This window comes from Cercospora beticola, chromosome 5, assembly GCF_033473495.1.
Source record: "Cercospora beticola chromosome 5, complete sequence".
Taxonomy (NCBI): Eukaryota; Fungi; Ascomycota; class Dothideomycetes; order Mycosphaerellales; family Mycosphaerellaceae; genus Cercospora; species Cercospora beticola.
Window position 1 is genome coordinate 1,788,008 of NC_088939.1, and position 16,414 is coordinate 1,804,421.

General features: G+C 53.1%; 6 protein-coding genes across 6 annotated transcripts; 3 read left to right on the forward strand and 3 right to left on the reverse strand.

The window, feature by feature from the left end:
* Window positions 1-185: 185 nt before the first annotated feature.
* RHO25_007968 (uncharacterized protein) lies at window positions 186-1,602 on the reverse strand (the record flags this gene model as incomplete). Its single annotated transcript, XM_023600130.2, has 2 exons — window positions 186-1,480; window positions 1,545-1,602. The coding sequence occupies 2 exons, from the start codon at window positions 1,600-1,602 to the stop codon at window positions 186-188; spliced, it is 1,353 nt and encodes a 450-aa protein (XP_023449514.1).
* A 1,543-nt stretch (window positions 1,603-3,145) lies between these two features.
* RHO25_007969 (uncharacterized protein) lies at window positions 3,146-4,453 on the forward strand (the record flags this gene model as incomplete). The annotated part of the gene is made up of 1 exon (XM_023600131.2): window positions 3,146-4,453. One exon carries the CDS (start codon window positions 3,146-3,148, stop codon window positions 4,451-4,453), a length of 1,308 nt encoding a protein of 435 aa, XP_023449509.2.
* Window positions 4,454-4,810: 357 nt separating this feature from the next.
* On the forward strand, window positions 4,811-7,572 carry RHO25_007970 (uncharacterized protein; the record flags this gene model as incomplete). The annotated part of the gene is made up of 2 exons (XM_023600132.1): window positions 4,811-5,967; window positions 6,021-7,572. The coding sequence occupies 2 exons, from the start codon at window positions 4,811-4,813 to the stop codon at window positions 7,570-7,572; spliced, it is 2,709 nt and encodes a 902-aa protein (XP_023449411.1).
* A 214-nt stretch (window positions 7,573-7,786) lies between these two features.
* Window positions 7,787-8,557, reverse strand: RHO25_007971 (uncharacterized protein; the record flags this gene model as incomplete). Its single annotated transcript, XM_065603006.1, has 2 exons — window positions 7,787-8,183; window positions 8,547-8,557. 2 exons carry the CDS (start codon window positions 8,555-8,557, stop codon window positions 7,787-7,789), a joined length of 408 nt encoding a protein of 135 aa, XP_065459078.1.
* A 627-nt stretch (window positions 8,558-9,184) lies between these two features.
* RHO25_007972 (uncharacterized protein) lies at window positions 9,185-12,607 on the reverse strand (the record flags this gene model as incomplete). The annotated part of the gene is made up of 2 exons (XM_023600133.2): window positions 9,185-11,771; window positions 11,820-12,607. 2 exons carry the CDS (start codon window positions 12,605-12,607, stop codon window positions 9,185-9,187), a joined length of 3,375 nt encoding a protein of 1,124 aa, XP_023449662.1.
* A 2,852-nt stretch (window positions 12,608-15,459) lies between these two features.
* On the forward strand, window positions 15,460-16,168 carry RHO25_007973 (uncharacterized protein; the record flags this gene model as incomplete). Its single annotated transcript, XM_065603007.1, has 2 exons — window positions 15,460-15,871; window positions 15,945-16,168. 2 exons carry the CDS (start codon window positions 15,460-15,462, stop codon window positions 16,166-16,168), a joined length of 636 nt encoding a protein of 211 aa, XP_065459079.1.
* Between the last annotated feature and the right edge of the window lie 246 nt (window positions 16,169-16,414).

Sequence of the window (16,414 nt, forward strand, 5' to 3'; positions counted from 1 at the left end):
CATTTTCTCCCTCAATGAACGCCATATTTTTCCCTATGCTGTGGTTGTTTGTGTGTGACTCCGTCGCTATGATCAAGAATGCAAGTGCTATGTTTCGCTCCGACATGAAACAACAGAATGGGTATCTTCCGCAGCAAGCAGGCTCGTAAGATGCAAAGTCGCAAAGAATGGAGAGGATGCCGCTTTCAAATGAAGAGAGTCCGCAGCGGCTCGACCGGCGGTGTCTCGGTCATACCTTTGGCACGTAACGCCAAGCCCACTGATGCCGCTGATTCTTGCTTTGCAGAATCGGCTTCAGCTTGATGCCGCTCTTTGCGGGCCTTCTTTTGGGCTTGCTTCTGCATGTCCTTCTTGTCTCGTGCTGAAACACGTGGACCGGACTGCTTTTGTGAAGTCTTGCCGGGCGGCGGTTTCGGCGGTAACAGCTTGATTCTAATGGGCGGCTTGGCGGGCGCCGCGGTCGTGGTGGACGCGTCTTGTGAAAGAGATGTGGTCTTCACGTTGGGCGACACGTCGTTGCCATCGGTCGAGGTTGGTTGAGTGCTTGATGAGCGAGGCATGGCGTCTGGTTGTGTGGACGTCTCTGAGGCGAAACTGCCAAAGGATTCTTCGCTGCCGTCGTGGTTGATGAGAGTCGAGAGAGCATGCTTGGGGTCACGAGTCCTCTCCTTGTGTGCTCGCGAAGCTCTGCTCATACGTCGATCCTGCTTCTTGTTGGGGCCGTCATGCGTGTCATCATCACTGTCATGGTCACGCTCTACACTGGAGCTCTCGACTTGCGACGAAGTGCTGCCTTGCTCGTCCGCGTCGAGCAGATTGTTCACCGCCAAATCAATATTACCCTTTGTCGCTTCGAGAGCTCTCTTAATGGTGACCTTATCTGCCAAAAAGGGTAACGACTTGGAAACCACATCGATCATCCATGGAAGCACTGGTGACGTCTTCGACAGGACTTCTCTCTGTTTTGCCTCTTCCTCGGGTGACAGTACCTTGACCTGCACGTTGGGCATGCCCGTATGAGGCCCATCGAGGTTTCGTATCGACGAGTAGTGTTCCCACGTGTGGTAGGCAATGTGTGCTACGGGTCGAGAAGTGTCGCCTTCACCATCACTGCCACCCGACACCATAAACGCGTAATCACGTTGATAGATCTTCACGTCGTAGCCCATTGCCGATGAGAAGGCTACAATCTCCATGTTGTCACCATACGTGCCACCACGGGCCATGGAGGCGAGGTGGTTCTCGAAGACTCGGTCGATGTCGGCGGGGGAGGGAGGTTGGAAGGAAGCAGGCGAGGAGTAGGAGCCGGCATTTTTGCGTTTGGGGTTGCGTCGAATGCCTCCGCCGGGGTTCACGTCAATGAACTGTTTGTAGTAGTCGGCATGCTCACGCATGTAATCGATGACACGCGAGCGAATGGCGGCGTGTTCATTTTGGTGACCATACAGCTGGTCGGACAGGGCGTTGAAGAGGCAGTTGCCTGCAGACGCGCCGTGTTAGTGGAGGCCATCCAGGTGCTGCACTGGTGTATGGCGTGTCCTTACCGTCTCCGCGTATGTCAGCTGCGTAGAGTCCCAGTGACGAAAGCAAAGGAAACTCCATTTGCCTCACTTCGCGTGAGCAGTGAGGCAGTGAGTGCTGGTCTCACTGTTAGTGGCATGCATAGTACCCCCGTCGCCGCTCAGCTGCGTGTGCGAGCAAGCGACCTCGGGGCGGAGTGGAGAGTTGGAGGTGTTGTGGTGGAGGAGTCGAAGAGGCAAGAGGATTGCTGCTGGAGCTGCCGCTGGCTGCTCGTGTGGCAGGAGCACGCAGAAAAGACCAGCTTCGGCAAAAAGACAAGGCTTAGGAGGGGATACGTAATTGGCCAGGCCAAACTTACACACCTTGGAAGAGCGATGTTCTGCCACCTGCTGCCACTGCCGCTCCAGCGCCGGCGGTGAAGCGCAGTGGATGTCGAGACGCAGTATGCAACCGGCCTGAGTCGCGCGCTGCCTCGTCGGTGCGCTGCTGCTGCTGCTGCTGGAGGATCGTGTCGTGGGCGTGTGAGCTGCGGCGGATAGCTCCTCAGGCACACCGCGCGCGCAGCCACTTGGAGAGCTGGACAGCTTCCGGCACTCCAGATGACGTGCAGGCGTACAGGAGGAGAGAGAAATCCGAGATGAAAGGGAGGTGAAGCTGCGACGGATGACTGGAATTTGCCTCCGGTTTGCACCAACGATGATTATCACTGCCTGGTGAACAGCAGCACCAAAGTGTGCACAGCAATCATCTGCTCCTTTCACCGCGTGCATGAACCTCCACCGCGTGAATGACCGACGGCCCATCACGGGATCGCGAGAGGCGGCGGCTTGTCTTGCATGTGAGCGCCGAATGACTCAATACCGGCATCTGGCAGTGCTGACACTCTACGCATGCTTCGATGCATGAACTACTCCCTCCAGTCCTTCTTCACTACTGACCCCTCCATCGCCGCACGCCGCACGCAAATTACTTTTGAGATTCTGTCGCTGCCTCAGGCGCAATACTGTTCGGAGCTTTGCGGCTTGAAATTCGGCCACCAAAACCCAAGACTTTCAAGTCCGGCGCAGGGGTTTGACGCTTTACCCTCCTCGACTACACATTGCAATATCTGAGACACTCGCCTCAATGTTACAATGTGGAAGCGCTCTTGCCTGCCTCTCATGCACAGCAGAATTCGCCTCGCGCGCGGCCTGACCACTTCTACATTCCTCCTGCGCCGCTCGGCATGCATTGGTCAGTCGCTCAATCGCCGTGCGTGGTACGCAATGCTTCAGGAGATTCCAGCTATATGAGGTATTGTAGTCGCCCGAATGCATTCGTTTTCGTAAATTCGTGCTTCTTGTTCTCGCCCGTCGCTCTTTCCAGCTGCGTGTTACATTCTTACTATCGTTCTTTACTTGCTTACTTCTAGCTTCAACGTTCGTTCCTACTTTGAAAGTCACAGAAATTCGGGTCCGGGACTCGACACAGCAACGGCACACAGAACGTTGACACTTCGGACCCAACACCACACTCGCTGACACGACACAAACGCTACGACATTCACGTCACTGGTTGACACCCACGCACTTCGTACGGCATGGACCAGAGAGCAACTCGTCAACTATGGAACCCAGTACGGACCATGAGAATGGCTTTCACTTTTCTCGCATTGGCAGCGCCGGCGCTTGCTCTTCCACTTCCACAGAACAGCCTAACCGCTGGAAACACGACCACGACAGTACCGATCATGAAGACAGCGATATATGTTGCTAATGTCACAGACCCGGCATTGACTAGAGACTCTTGTGGATCAGCACGTATTGGTGACAGAGTGCTCTGGACTTGCAGGGACACTCAAGGCTACGACGCTCAGACCGGCAAGCCAATCGCAATGCCAATGATGACCAACAGCGCGGCATGGACAAATTTGAGTCCAAGTGGAGGTCCACTATTGGCACCCGGACCAGTGGGCGCCGGATCAAATGGCAGCAATTCGATTTTACAAATGTATGGCGGAAACACATTGACCATGCCAGCCTACTACCCACTCCAAGATACTCAGTGCCCTGACTCTGGAGCGTGCGAAGACGGGACTCGATATGTGGTTTGGCCGGACCAGCCACCTCTGATCTCACAACAAGGAAGTGATGGCAGCGCCGTTGCCTACACATGGATTCCCAACCAGCAATTGCGCGGAGTCAATAACGGCATCACCATCAATCCTTTGTACCGTCTGTACAAGGAAACATACACACCCTCAGCGGACGCGAATGCTCTTCCCGAAGTGGAGATCATCTCCACATCTTTCTATGGCGAGAATGCCATAGGATACGGTCGCTATGGATCGATGATACACGACAATATGGCCTACCTCTATGGCCAGACAGCCGATCGTGAGACAACGCTGGCACGCGTCTCGCCAGATCGGATAGAGGACCGAACGGCATACCAGTACTATCAGGCGTCCACTCAGACTTGGACCAACTCTTCACCTGTTTTCAATACTTCTACAGTTTCCACAGCCGCGCCAAAGTTCTTCAACAGCACGTCGTATTCAACAATTGCTGAGGCAAGGGACCTACAATCAACCTACGTGATTCCCAACGCCGGTCTCGGAGGGCAGGGAACCTTTTATTACAGCTCTTACTTCTCTCGCTTCATCTGGATTGGACAATCTGTGGGACTCGATGGCGGTAGCGCGACATTCTACATTACAGCCTCTCCTTCTCCCGAAGGACCATGGGCTGAGCCACAAAAGCTCTTTGTTGGGCAGGATGGGGATCATGATATTGTAGGCGGATACTCTTTGCAGGCGCATCCAGCTTTGCTGCCCAGCGGACCTGGAGTCGCGAGCGAGAAAGGGATCTATCTCAGCTGGACGCAGCAATGGCGGGAAAGTACAGTTGGGTCCGGATACACGACGCCTTTGGTGTATTTGGAGTTCGAGTGAAGAAGAGCATTCGCGGAACTGCATGACTGTAGGTAGATGTATTCGAACAAATCGACGGCCGTGCCATTCGCAAAAGGCCTGCTTGCCAATTCTGGTGCTCTTGCGGGCACGCTTGCGAAGTGAAGCTGACGCTGAAGCTAACGAAGCAGGGTCAGTTGTCGCTCCTGCCCGTTCACTTCCCGACGCGTCTATCGCGCGCTTGCTGTTGGTGTCACAGGCTGCAGGCTGCCGTCCACCCCCACTCCCCACTCCCCACCCAGCTCCCGCCGCCTGGTCACAAGCAAACACCAATCTCTCCAAAACGCCGCCGCACCGTCGAACGCGCTTCTGCTTGCGCAAGCCTCAAGGAACACAATCATGGAGCCCTCGCCGCTTGCGGATCACTACACTCGCTACAAGTTGGGCACTGCGAAAATCATCAGATGGCTCAGCCAGCAAGCACAGCGCATCACCGAGCGGAGCGGCAACGTCATGAACTTGCCGAGTCCATTGACAACGAAGACCCTCATTCGCCTGGCGAAGATTATCAGTCTTGCCAAGCCGAAATCCAAGGTCCCAATATCAATCTTACTGGTCATCGAAGATGTAATCCGAGGTCGCCAGCGCTGCGCGGATTTCTATGGACAGCTGGAGGTCAATACCACGGACGGCAAGTTTACCTCGACGAATGAGTCTCACCGTCATTTCATCTCTGTCCTGGAGGAGGTGAGGACCTTGTTGAAGGCTCTGGATATTGAGCAGCCAAAGAACAGCGGCCACTCCACCGGCAGTAACAGCAAGTCCACTGGGAGCAAGCCTGCAGAATCAGTTAAGAAGAACATATTCGAGACCTTGGAGCTCGAAGAACCTTCCGACCGGCTGCAGAATTTGTCGGTCACGTCGAAGAAAGGCGGCAAGAAATCAGAGCAGCCACCGAGCACGCCGGAGTTGGAAGAGGACGGAGAGTCCAAGGCTGCTATGTCTGTCTGGTGTATGTTCGAAGACATTCGAGAGATCCGAAACCATCTGCAATCCGTTTGGCGTGACTTTTACGACGGCAAAATCTCATTCCTGGCCGCAGTTGAGCTGACCCAAACTGCGTTCATTTTTATGGAGCACATCACTTGGGGTCTTGAGCCAATCGACAACGGACCAGAGATTTCCTACGACGAGATATCCGATTTTCTCGGCATTGAGACAACCATGGGCCGCCGCGGCACTGTCACACTGTTCATGAACAAAACCAACATCCGCGCCACAAGCGATGCAGCTGAGCTACTCTGCATCTCTGCCTGGACCGTCCTTCAAGACTTCAGAACATGCATCATGGCGGTGCACAATCCCAAATACAGCAATGTCCGCTACAACCGCCAGCCGTTCGCCGATGCTCTGCGTCAATGCGAGCCGATCCTGCGTCACATGGCAACGGTACTTGGCGATGAACCTTACAACGGAGACGTGAAAGGATTTTGGCTCGACTCTTTCACCGACGACCTGCTCCAGATGTGTCGTGGAGGAGGGCCGATTCCAATTCGGTAAGTATGGGCGACTCTTGCACTGCATCAACACATGAGCTGACTGTCCGCAGCACTGTAGCACAGTGTCAGGTGATAGTGGATGCTTTGCCTGCACTCGCTGGTCAGATTCATCTTGGCGATGAGATTGTCCGGGAATCCCTTGACCGGAGCTCCTACGAAACTCGATACAAGGGTTACGAGCGCATGGCTGAACGCCTCGGAGATCAGCATGCTCGAGAGATCTTTGCAGCGGGCCGTCAGAATGGTACCATTCCAGGAATGGATGCCGCTCTTTATCAAGGACTGGTGGGGACCTACCCGTGGCCATCGGATCGAAACCCAGAGGATTTGCTGAAGCACTTGCCTTTGTTCGCAGGTTTCCGCCTATGCCATGTGAGAGTCGGTCATTGCATCTCGTCGATCAATTCATCTGAAGGCGAAAGTGGTGAAGTCGACCATGCAGCTGTACTGGGCTTGGCTTATCTCTATCGGGCAGCTCGACGTATTGACTTGCTCCAGGGTGAATGGGCTGACATGGAAACTCTGATAGCCAGTCAAAATATGGCTGGACTCTACGTACGCGAGGCCGACAGCCTTGCCGGCTATGCCCGGCATTTTGACCTGTCCATCGGAGTGCCTGCCAGCGCCTTTGCTCGAAACGCTGCTCTTCGACCTGGACTGCCTGGGAAGTCCACCATTGCCACTAAACTGAAGAGATTGCAGTCTCCATCAGCGTTTGCACGACGTCTGGCTCATGGCGCAGATCTGGTGGCCAGTGGATTGAATGGCTACAGTGCGTTCTATGCTTCGTTGTACAAAGATGCTGAGACCATGAAGAAGGCACCAGTGACCCATCTAACATCAGTCGAATTGTTGCAGACAATCCAGCAGAGCATGGAAGCTGACGAAGTCTACCTGAAGTTCGATTACTGGGCCTTCAGTATGCGTTGCAAAGCTATCTTCGATAATCTGCGCAAGCGCGAAGCAGGTCAACTGAAGAAGCTCTTCGGCAAAAAGATCCCCGATGTCGTGGAATTGACCCACACAATACTGTGGCAAGCGGCAGACACGCCTCTTAACAGTCGTCCGCGTGAGAGGCCCCTCCTCGCCGGAATCGCTGAACATGTTGGCAATGTGTCCGTTCACGATGGCTGCTCGTTCCTGTCCGTGGCCCAGCACGGAACCACTGGGCACATCAAAGAGGAAGACAAGCCCTCTAGCAAGTACAAATGGGGTGGCGAGCAGCAAGTCAATCCCTATGGCACGAAGCAAGATCGCCCTGAAACGCATCGCGAGGTCCTGGAGGAAGTGGTTGATGCAGAGCGAAACCGCATCCTGAATGCTACTTGCGCGAAGTTTCGGGAGCTCGAGAACGCTGGAATTACCACTGAGAAACGCTTAGCATTGACGCGCGCCTGGGCAGACGAGGAGTTCGTCAAGGCTAAGCTGCCGTTCCTCATCAACAAGATGGATTTCCTGGAGGAGTTTCAAAATATCGTCATCACCACGAAGGTCACAGGAGACCCGGTGTTCGCATTGCTTGCGGAAATCATGGGCGATCCGTTCTGGTTGTTGGGTGGAAACGGACCGGAACCCTCTGCTCGCTCTGGAGCAGAGGAATGAGCATGGGAGTTTCTGGTCGAGGAAACGCGAGGCGGGTCTAGACCCTGCACGATGTCTTTGATCATCGACGCAAATATCATTGGACGTGCGCTCGGCATTTTAATGTGGTTTCAGAGGTACAAATATTTTGTGAAGGCTCATGCTAGAAAACATTCAGGTTCTATTCACAGACAATGCAACTACCAACTCCCATCAAGCACCAAAGACCAGCCTTTTACAAATCATTCCAGTTCAACCGGTAGTAGATGCGCTCACCTTCTTCCGCTAGCTCCTCGACGATGTCTTGTAAGTAGCGCTGAATAGGGTCCAGGTCCATCTCGCGGTTGTTGTGGCGCGCATTCCACATCTCTAAGAAGACCCCCGACATCGAACTCAATTGGCCCAACACGCTCATAAGCAGGTTGTCGTAGAGTTCTTCATAGCTCATTGTGTCGCCATCGTACATCTCGATGATAACGCCGAGCTCTTGTATCATCAAGCAGAAATCCTGCTTAGTTGCCTGAGAGGATTCTAGCGCGCTTTCGAGTTGCTCCTGGTAGAATACGTTGGCATCGGCTAGCAGGTAGTCGACCAGCAGGTAAGCTTTGACGCAAAGCAGGTCTATGGGAGCGCTGATCGATGGGCATTTCGGCGTCGATGGAGGATGAGCGGAAATTCCTGATAGACTCTACCGCTTCGTCGTTATCTAGGTCCCAAGGATTGTCTCGGAGGAGGTAGAACATCTCATCTCCCTCGCCATTCGCGATTGTGACATTCAGGCCGAACCTAGGAGCTCTGAACCTAGGGGCTCCATCTTCTATGTCCGAATCGTCCGAATCGGAGTCGGATTCGGAGTCGGAGTCGCTCGTGTCTAGTGAATATACCTCAACTCGGCAAGTCGGACATTTGTTCCCGCCACCTGTATACCAATCTAGGATGCACTGTCGACAGTATGTGACCCGGCACTCGCACCCGCTCGTTGTCACAGGACTCACGGCTTGGTCATGGCAAATCATGCAGTCTGCGGTCGTAGTTTGTGGCACCAGGCCAGGATTTGAGAGGAATTCTGTTTGCGTAGGCATTCTGTCCGTGGTTCTCTCTGTGTTCGGTTGTGATTGTAAAGAGAAATTTGGATCGAGATGGCGATCTGGTACGACTTTTATCCTCAAAGAGGAGGAGATACAGGGACAAAGACATTGTCCCATCACTGCCAGTCGTTTCACTGGCCGGCTGACATATGGTGAACGTCGCAATCGCGCGTGAAGGTCGCAGCATAGTGATTTGCTCTGGAGCTAGGAGGTAGGAGAGGACATAGCATAGAGGTCGATGTTGGGACTTCCAGCCGATCTGCCTCCCGTAAAGAACGACGTTGCGTTGTATTCTTCTTGTGCGTGTATAAGGATTTTGGTGAGCGTATAGATAAATGCATTGTAAACGATTCTGTGAAGACAAAGAGATTGATCGCTGTGATGCCAAGCAGCCAGTTCAAGGAGCAAGATGACTGAGAAGAGCCTCCAAAGCACATGATATGCATTCAACTGTTGACTCGTCCGGGTTGGGCGATGACTGAGCGCAAGGCCCTCACTTTCTTGGGCCTTGCGCTTCCTTGCATAGTAGAGGCATGCACCTTGATTTATGACAGCGAATTTACCTCTTCCCAGCTCCTCAGCCAGTATTCCATCCACTCCTTCTGCACAGGTCCCAAGTCTGCCAACGTTTTGCTCTTTGATGTGGCTCTCTCGGTAGCTATCCTTGCTCCCAGTCCCTGATCCTCTTCAGAATCAATCAATTCCTCGTAGAAATGCAGCAGTCTGTAAGCTGGATTTTCAGGCTTGGGCCCAAATTCCTCCACGCGATCAATCCAGTCTCTCATCGAGACGGCTTCCTGTAGTGTGTCCGGCCGATAAGATTTGGCATGCTGTTGCATAATTGGCAGAATGTCATCGGTCCACGTAAGTTCCCGGCTTTCCTTTCCTTCTGCAGGCGGTGTATGATTCGTGACGTTATACACTTTGACTTCGTCCGCTTCGCCTCCGTTGACGGCTCCCGCCACCACTGCGCGTGAAGTCTCTTCTGCGATCTCCACAATGACTCTCGCGCACGTATTGACTGGAACCCATCTGACACGGTTCTTCTCTCCAAGGCTGTCTGGCAAGACGCCCATCGCCATAGAGCTTTGAATCAAGCTTGGAAGAGCTTGATCGCGACTCCAGAGTCCTCCTGGTGAGCCATCAGAGACGCTACTATCAGGCAACGGGCCGGCGATCTGTCCAGGTCGGATAATCTTGACTTTGCGAATCGTGTGGGCTTGGACTGCGGAGTGCAGAAGTTGTTCCGCCATCCATTTGCTTTGAGCGTAGCCTCCAGATTCGGGAGCGGCCGGGTCAGTGATAATTGTTTCGGGTATCTTCTTGGAGACTGGGTCGTGGTGGCGAATCACGGCTGATAGGCTGGAGACAAAGACGAGTTGAGGATGTTTATTGCCGGCAGCGATGAAGTTGATAAGCGAGCTCAATCCGTCAACGTGAGCGTCTAGCGTTTCCATCGAGGATGTGGCTTTGATGTCGCTCTTGGCGTCGAGTAGAGGGAGGTGGAAGTTGACTGGCCACGCATTATGGATCAGAGTGGTTGTGTTCTGTACCAGGTCTTCGAAATCTTTCTGAGGCAAGCCGAGATTGGGAGCATTCAGATTCGACGTTGATAGGAAGCGCACTTTGTGCATATGCGACTTGTCATCTGGAAACGACACCAGGAACTGCTCGCGCGCATTCTGTGCTCGATTCAGACATACAATCCGCTTTACCTGTTCTGTACGAATCAGACGATGCAGAATATGTGGCCCGAGATTTCCTGTAGAGCCCGTAAGGACTGTATGATGCATTGAGTGCAACGTGGCATCTAATTTGCGGCGGTTGCGTTGTTTGGGTAGTTTGCGACTATGCTTGCCGAGCAGATGGCCGTGGGAATCGTGATCGTGGCTTCCCGCATGTCGACCTCCCTTGTGCCGATGTCCTGCATGTAAGGCACAGAGATCGGTGTGTATGGTTTCCGCGAGCGCGTTGGCAGATCGATGTGAGTAAAGTGTTGCGGGTGTGATGCGAGGCAGACTGGCTGCTTGTTCGGTAGACGCCGCGAGAACTTTATTGAGCTCCCGCACAAGACGTGCCACCTGCAGTGAGTCCATCCCAGCTGCCAGTACATCGTCATCTTTGCGAAGTTCTGTACCCATCACGTCTGCTTGAACCGCGCTGACGAAATTCGAGACGTCGGACAGAGAGGCTGTATCTTGCACAATTCGCAGGCCTGGGGCGGTTTGAGACTGTCGATACAAACTATCAATCTCAGCTTGAAGAGAGACTTCGGTCTCACGCCTCTTGACAGTACCCTTGGGTGTCTTCGTGAAGGGCTGCTTGGCAACTGCAATCCTGTCTTTTGATATTTGTCCATAAGAGGGGGCAGTGGCATTGAGCTCGGAAACGGTTGCCCAAACCATGTCCAGAACCTCAGAGCTATCTGTGGAATTTTCCAGCTCGATCAAGAGAGCAGGCTGAGCTCTACCTTGACCAACAACCAGAGCAGCTTTGACCTCAGGAATGCCGATAATCGTGGACTCTATCTTACTAGCAACCAGTTTCTCGCCCGTGTCGAAAGTGATCACGTCGTCCAAGCGACATTCAAACTTCCACAGACCTCGCTTGGAAGGATGCGGAGACAAGACATCTTTTGTGTGAAACGTAGTCACATCGTGATACACGGCAAAGCATGGCTGTGCAGTACCCTCGAGCTTCTGGATCACCAATTCGAACAGTCCATCATCTACTGGCTCAAATCTGGCACCACTCAATGGATGTAGTCGATGATATTGCCAGTCTGCAACAGGGTCTTCCAGTGGGAGAAGGGGTAAAAGGTAGGTTTCAGTCGAGCCAAAGAAGTGATTCACCTTTGGATTGATGCTCAGCATCTGGTCACCGCTCGATTTCCGCATTGGTCCACTTCCAATCTGGATGTTCGGCAAGTCTCGCAGAAGTCCGTGAAATCTTTCTTCGGCCACCAATCCGGCCACAATGGCTGGCGGAGAATGTAAAATGTCGACTTTCGTAGCTTGCACGCATGCCTCGATCAGGTCTGGAGTAACCGGTAGTCCGCTAGGTGGTATGAGGGAGATAATGCCACTCAGGACAGGCTTCATGAGCGAGAAGAAGATTCCGCCAGCATGCCACCTACGTTTGAATTCAGTATGGTACAAAGTTCAATGGAAAAAGACTTACATGGGCGCGAGACACAAACACCTTGCTCCGGCTGGGAAGGCCTTGGTCGTCATTGCGTCTTGATATACAGGGGCATGGCTCGTATCCTCATAGACGTAATAGCTGTGCGGGAGCGCAATAGGTTTGGGCGTGCCAGTGGTCCCAGATGTGTGGAGGATCACGAATGGCTTGTCCTTGTGTTGTTTCCAACTTTGGCTGACTGTTTCGAGGGCCGCAGGCGCTGGATCAAGGAGTTCCTGGACCTCAGGCACAGCTATTGCAGCCGAGAACGCACGATTCACAGAGGAGAGTCCCGCAACAATCTCTGCTGCAGTTTCCCTCTTCGATTCCGCGCAGAGTAGGTGCGAGCATTTCGTCGCCTTCAGCAGCTCACTTTGAATCCTTGTAGGGTTGTGCGGGGAAGGCAAGAAAGCAACCATTCCAAGCTTGTTTGTCGCCAGAACGAACAGCGGATAGCGGATATCAGAAGGCCCTAGAAATGCCAGGACCATCCCGGGCTTGGGACTGATAGTTCTTTTGAGCCATTGCGCAGTTCTGTTGACTGCATTAGCTAGGCGTCCGAATGTAATGTCCTCGAAGGCTGCAACATCGCTCCGAGCAATGGCAAAACAAGGTGTGTCTGGCGATTGAACTGCAAGTTCATCGACCACGTTCTGCAAGAGTCGGTGACCACGTTTGGTGGAGTTCGATGCTGTGGTGGGGTTCTTTCGTCGCTTATTGCTTCCTGCATCGAACTCCTCGTTCTGGTGACTTCGCCTCAGATTGTATCTGGAAGATGACGACTGCATGTTTGTGTTCGTAGAACGAAGTTGATGGAATGCGCGAGTTGGAGATCCGGGCAGAGTTCCATGATATCTTGTTGCTACGTTGGACGATTATATGTGCAGAAGTGGGGACCTACATGCGTCCGTACAGTAGGCTTCCACCACGGACGCCACATCGTAGTCGTGCATGATTGGAGCATCTGCAGCTTCAAGACACAGTAAGCCCATTCAGCTTTGCGATACTGTACCACAACAGAACGGCGGATGTAGCACAGAGCATCGCGAGCTCATCCACGTGGAGCTCGAGTCAAGTACCAGATCTTGTGTACAGCAGTGGTATGCTATCCTGGGCCCAGTCTTGAGTTGCGCTGCAAAAGTATAAGCTGCTGTACTCCGCGCGGACTGCTTCGGTGATCTTTTGACGCAAAGCCGATCGTGCGGCCGTGACAAATAAATTTGAGAAAGTGAAATGTCCAAAGAGAAGAAATCCTCCATTGTGCAGGAGACGATCCGTCAACAGCACTCGCGACGAACCCTCCTCTCCATCGGACGTGGCAACACGCTGGTGAGCAGAGGACTGCAGTGTCATCTCGAGGTGCCCGGTCTTGGAAACATCGTACTCAGTCTTCTGGATCGGAACGAATGCGAATTGTCATTGAACTCAATGACAGCCGACGACACATAGGAGGTGAGGTAGGAGAGGAGTGGTTGTTCAGCGCGCGTCTCGGTGGAAACATACTTCTGCCAAGAGCGCATCACGTGAATGAGAGCGGAGTTCCGCTGGGACGCTGTCGGCTCACAGTCTTTCCATCCCCTCACAACCTCACAACCTCGTGCATCGCAACCCTTCATCCACCATCGGCCGTAAGACCTAGGTAGCCGCTTCAGGTATGACCTGTAAGCATGAGTTGGCTCAGAAACCTTGACTCTCCGAGGCTGCCCGCTTAATCCAGATCTGTCCTTTCCGGCCTCAATTTCACGAACCGAAATGCTTCGCTCCGCCCAAGATCTGATTGCAAGACGATACGTGTTCTGGCATCCCCGGCGTTCCCCCAATTTGACGCCTTTGGGTCGCTGCTCGGAAGTTTCATCGCCTACATGCTTGGACTGGTATAGGTGTCGTGAGACCCTCAAAATCCAAAGTTACCAGAAATCTTTCACCAATCGTACAAGTTCCGAATCTCTTGTTCGACGATCCGAATGGCTTGCCACGCATCTTGTCCTTGGTACCTGGACATCACTTCTGTCGCTGCAATTGACTGGCTGTGAGACCTCGAGCGCTGTTCTGGCCACAATACGTGTCCTGGCAAGCATAAAACTTCTCTCTTTCTCGCTCTTCTTCTCTTCCCTTTCTCTCTCAGAAACATTTTCGACTTTGAGCATAAGATACTTGTATCGCCCCTGTACCATAACTATGGAGGCCGCAATGAGTTACGGATGTTTCAGCGCTCTCACCTAGTGGGTGAAGCGTCTCAAAGCGAAGCGTCGAGCTGAGCGGCGAGCTGAGCGGCGAGCAAAGAGATGGGACGAAGTTCTGCGCAAGGACGGTGATCTCCTTCGGGAGCATTATCTGTACGAGGCGCGGATGGAGAAGAGGACTCCCTTTGGGAGTTAGATAGTTTGCTTTTTTGCCATTTATTTGCGACTTACCTTGATCTTGTAAGACCTATGGCCAGTGAACGGTCCGCTGGGCGTGTGATGGGTGGGGGATCCTACGCGGTCTCATCGTATCTCAGCAGATTCTGCTGAGCTGCGGAGAGGCTATGTGGTATGACCAGACGTAGATAGTCGTAGAATAGTTGACGGCGTTGCTGTCGTTGCTTCCTGGGAGGTGCTGCAGAGAGCCAGCGCTGCGACGGAGAGACATCATGGTGGAAGCTGGAAATCTCGATCGGACTCACGAAAGTGACATGTGTGAGTTTCCTGCCCGCTGTCCGCTACAAGCTCACTTGTCTACAGATGCCAGGACGACATGCGACACGACATGCGTGTCTCTTCTCCTCGGAATTCGTTGTCTCGGAATCCATTGTGAACGCATATGTGGTCGTCGCCTTGGAGTTGTGGCCCGCTGTGCTAGATTGTTGAGCGGTGCTGGGCCTGGGTCCTTCGCATTGGAAGTCAGACATGCCCATGTTGATATCATTTTCTGTGCTCAAAAGGGCAAGGTCGCAACATCATGCAAGCTGCCAACGTAATCAGGTGGCGCTTTCTTTGGCTTCACAAAAGCAGGACATTGGCAAGAAGTGGCTTGTTTCGTGGCGCATCAGCTCACCTTCCAGACTGCACTAATCTCCTCATGACCATCCTGCCACGCTCTTCCAATACTTCATCTCTTGGAAGAGCGCTGGACATGCGGACAAGGTTACCGGCACCGAAAGCTGAACACGGCGTCTCACCAGCGTAGAAACCGCCAGGTACGGCAGAGCAGTATCTATGTAGCATCGCTTGCACGAGGGCGCTGCTCGTGCCTTCGCTGTATACGAGGCCTCCTTCCGCGTGTACTTGATAACTGACGAACCAGAACTGCTCAAATCCAAATGCGTTTACAGAGTACAACCAGTACATGCAGTACTCCCGAAACGCACAGCGAAGCAACAAGAACTATCCCGATCCGGTGCACTTCCATTCTAGCATGAGTCGAATTAGCAGTGCCAGGCTGATGATTCGACGCCACGATACAAGAGGGCCAGGAAACTCTGGACGCGAATGCGAAAGAGAACCGATACAGCCTCCCACAACGCCACAAACTATCACTATGCTGTCGAGTCGAGGACCTCTTGACCTCAATATATTTGCTGGACCGCCCACACAACCACGCTTTCCTTGTCCTTCTTGCTGCTCGCATTTCGCAGCCGCGAGCTTCACCCGACGCAACAATGCACACTTCACTTCTCTCCATACTGCTGCCCTGCCTCAGCTGGGCCAGCTACGCCTCTGGAACGTATGGCAAAGGAGGCGTATGCCAGAGCTCTCCCTACAGAGACTACTCCTCGCTGGCGAACTATGACCCAGCTGTCAAATACTGTAAAGAGACCTACCCAGGCAAGACGATCGAAAAATGCGTCACAAAGACCATAACAGTCACCAAAAGCTGCGGCTACAAAAATGGTTACAAACAAGCCCGCGACGCCGAAGCCGAAGCAGATCCCAAGTACTACGGATCTAGCAACTCCAAGAAATGGAACCAACTTCGAAAAGACCGCAACAAATTAAAAACCTTCTGCTCATGCATCGGCTACCCAAAGACAAAAACCAAGACGTCCACAAAGACGTACACCAAGACAATCTGTAAACCCACCTACCCAACACCATATCCTCCTCAATGCGTAATTCCCGGCCAAAAATGTACTCCAGGAAAAAGCAAGTGTTGCTCAAACAGCACCTGCAAAACCAAAGGCTCCGAAACCACACCCGTCTGCTGCAAAGCAAACGACGCAATCTGCAGCCTCAAAGATCCCGGCGCATGCTGCGGCAACACCTGCATCAGAACGGACTCCAGCAAAGAAGGAGAAGGCCGTTGTTCCGGAGAAATCATCCCTCCTCCAACATGTTCAGCATTCACTACTCCACCGGCTACATGTGTAAGTCGCAGAGGCCGCTGCTGTCCAGGAAAAGACAGCTGCTGCGATACCGAGCTAGGTGTACCTACGACTTGCCAGTTACCATTTGGTGGTTCGCAACCCGTTTGTTGCTCCGCGGGAGGTACGCCCTGCTCACTCGATGTCGATTACATTCCATGCTGCAGTGGAGTTTGTAGTACGACTGGGGAGAACAGGGAGGGTTTCTGTCTCTTCCCCGAAGATGGCGAACCTGGCTCACCCTAAGCACAAA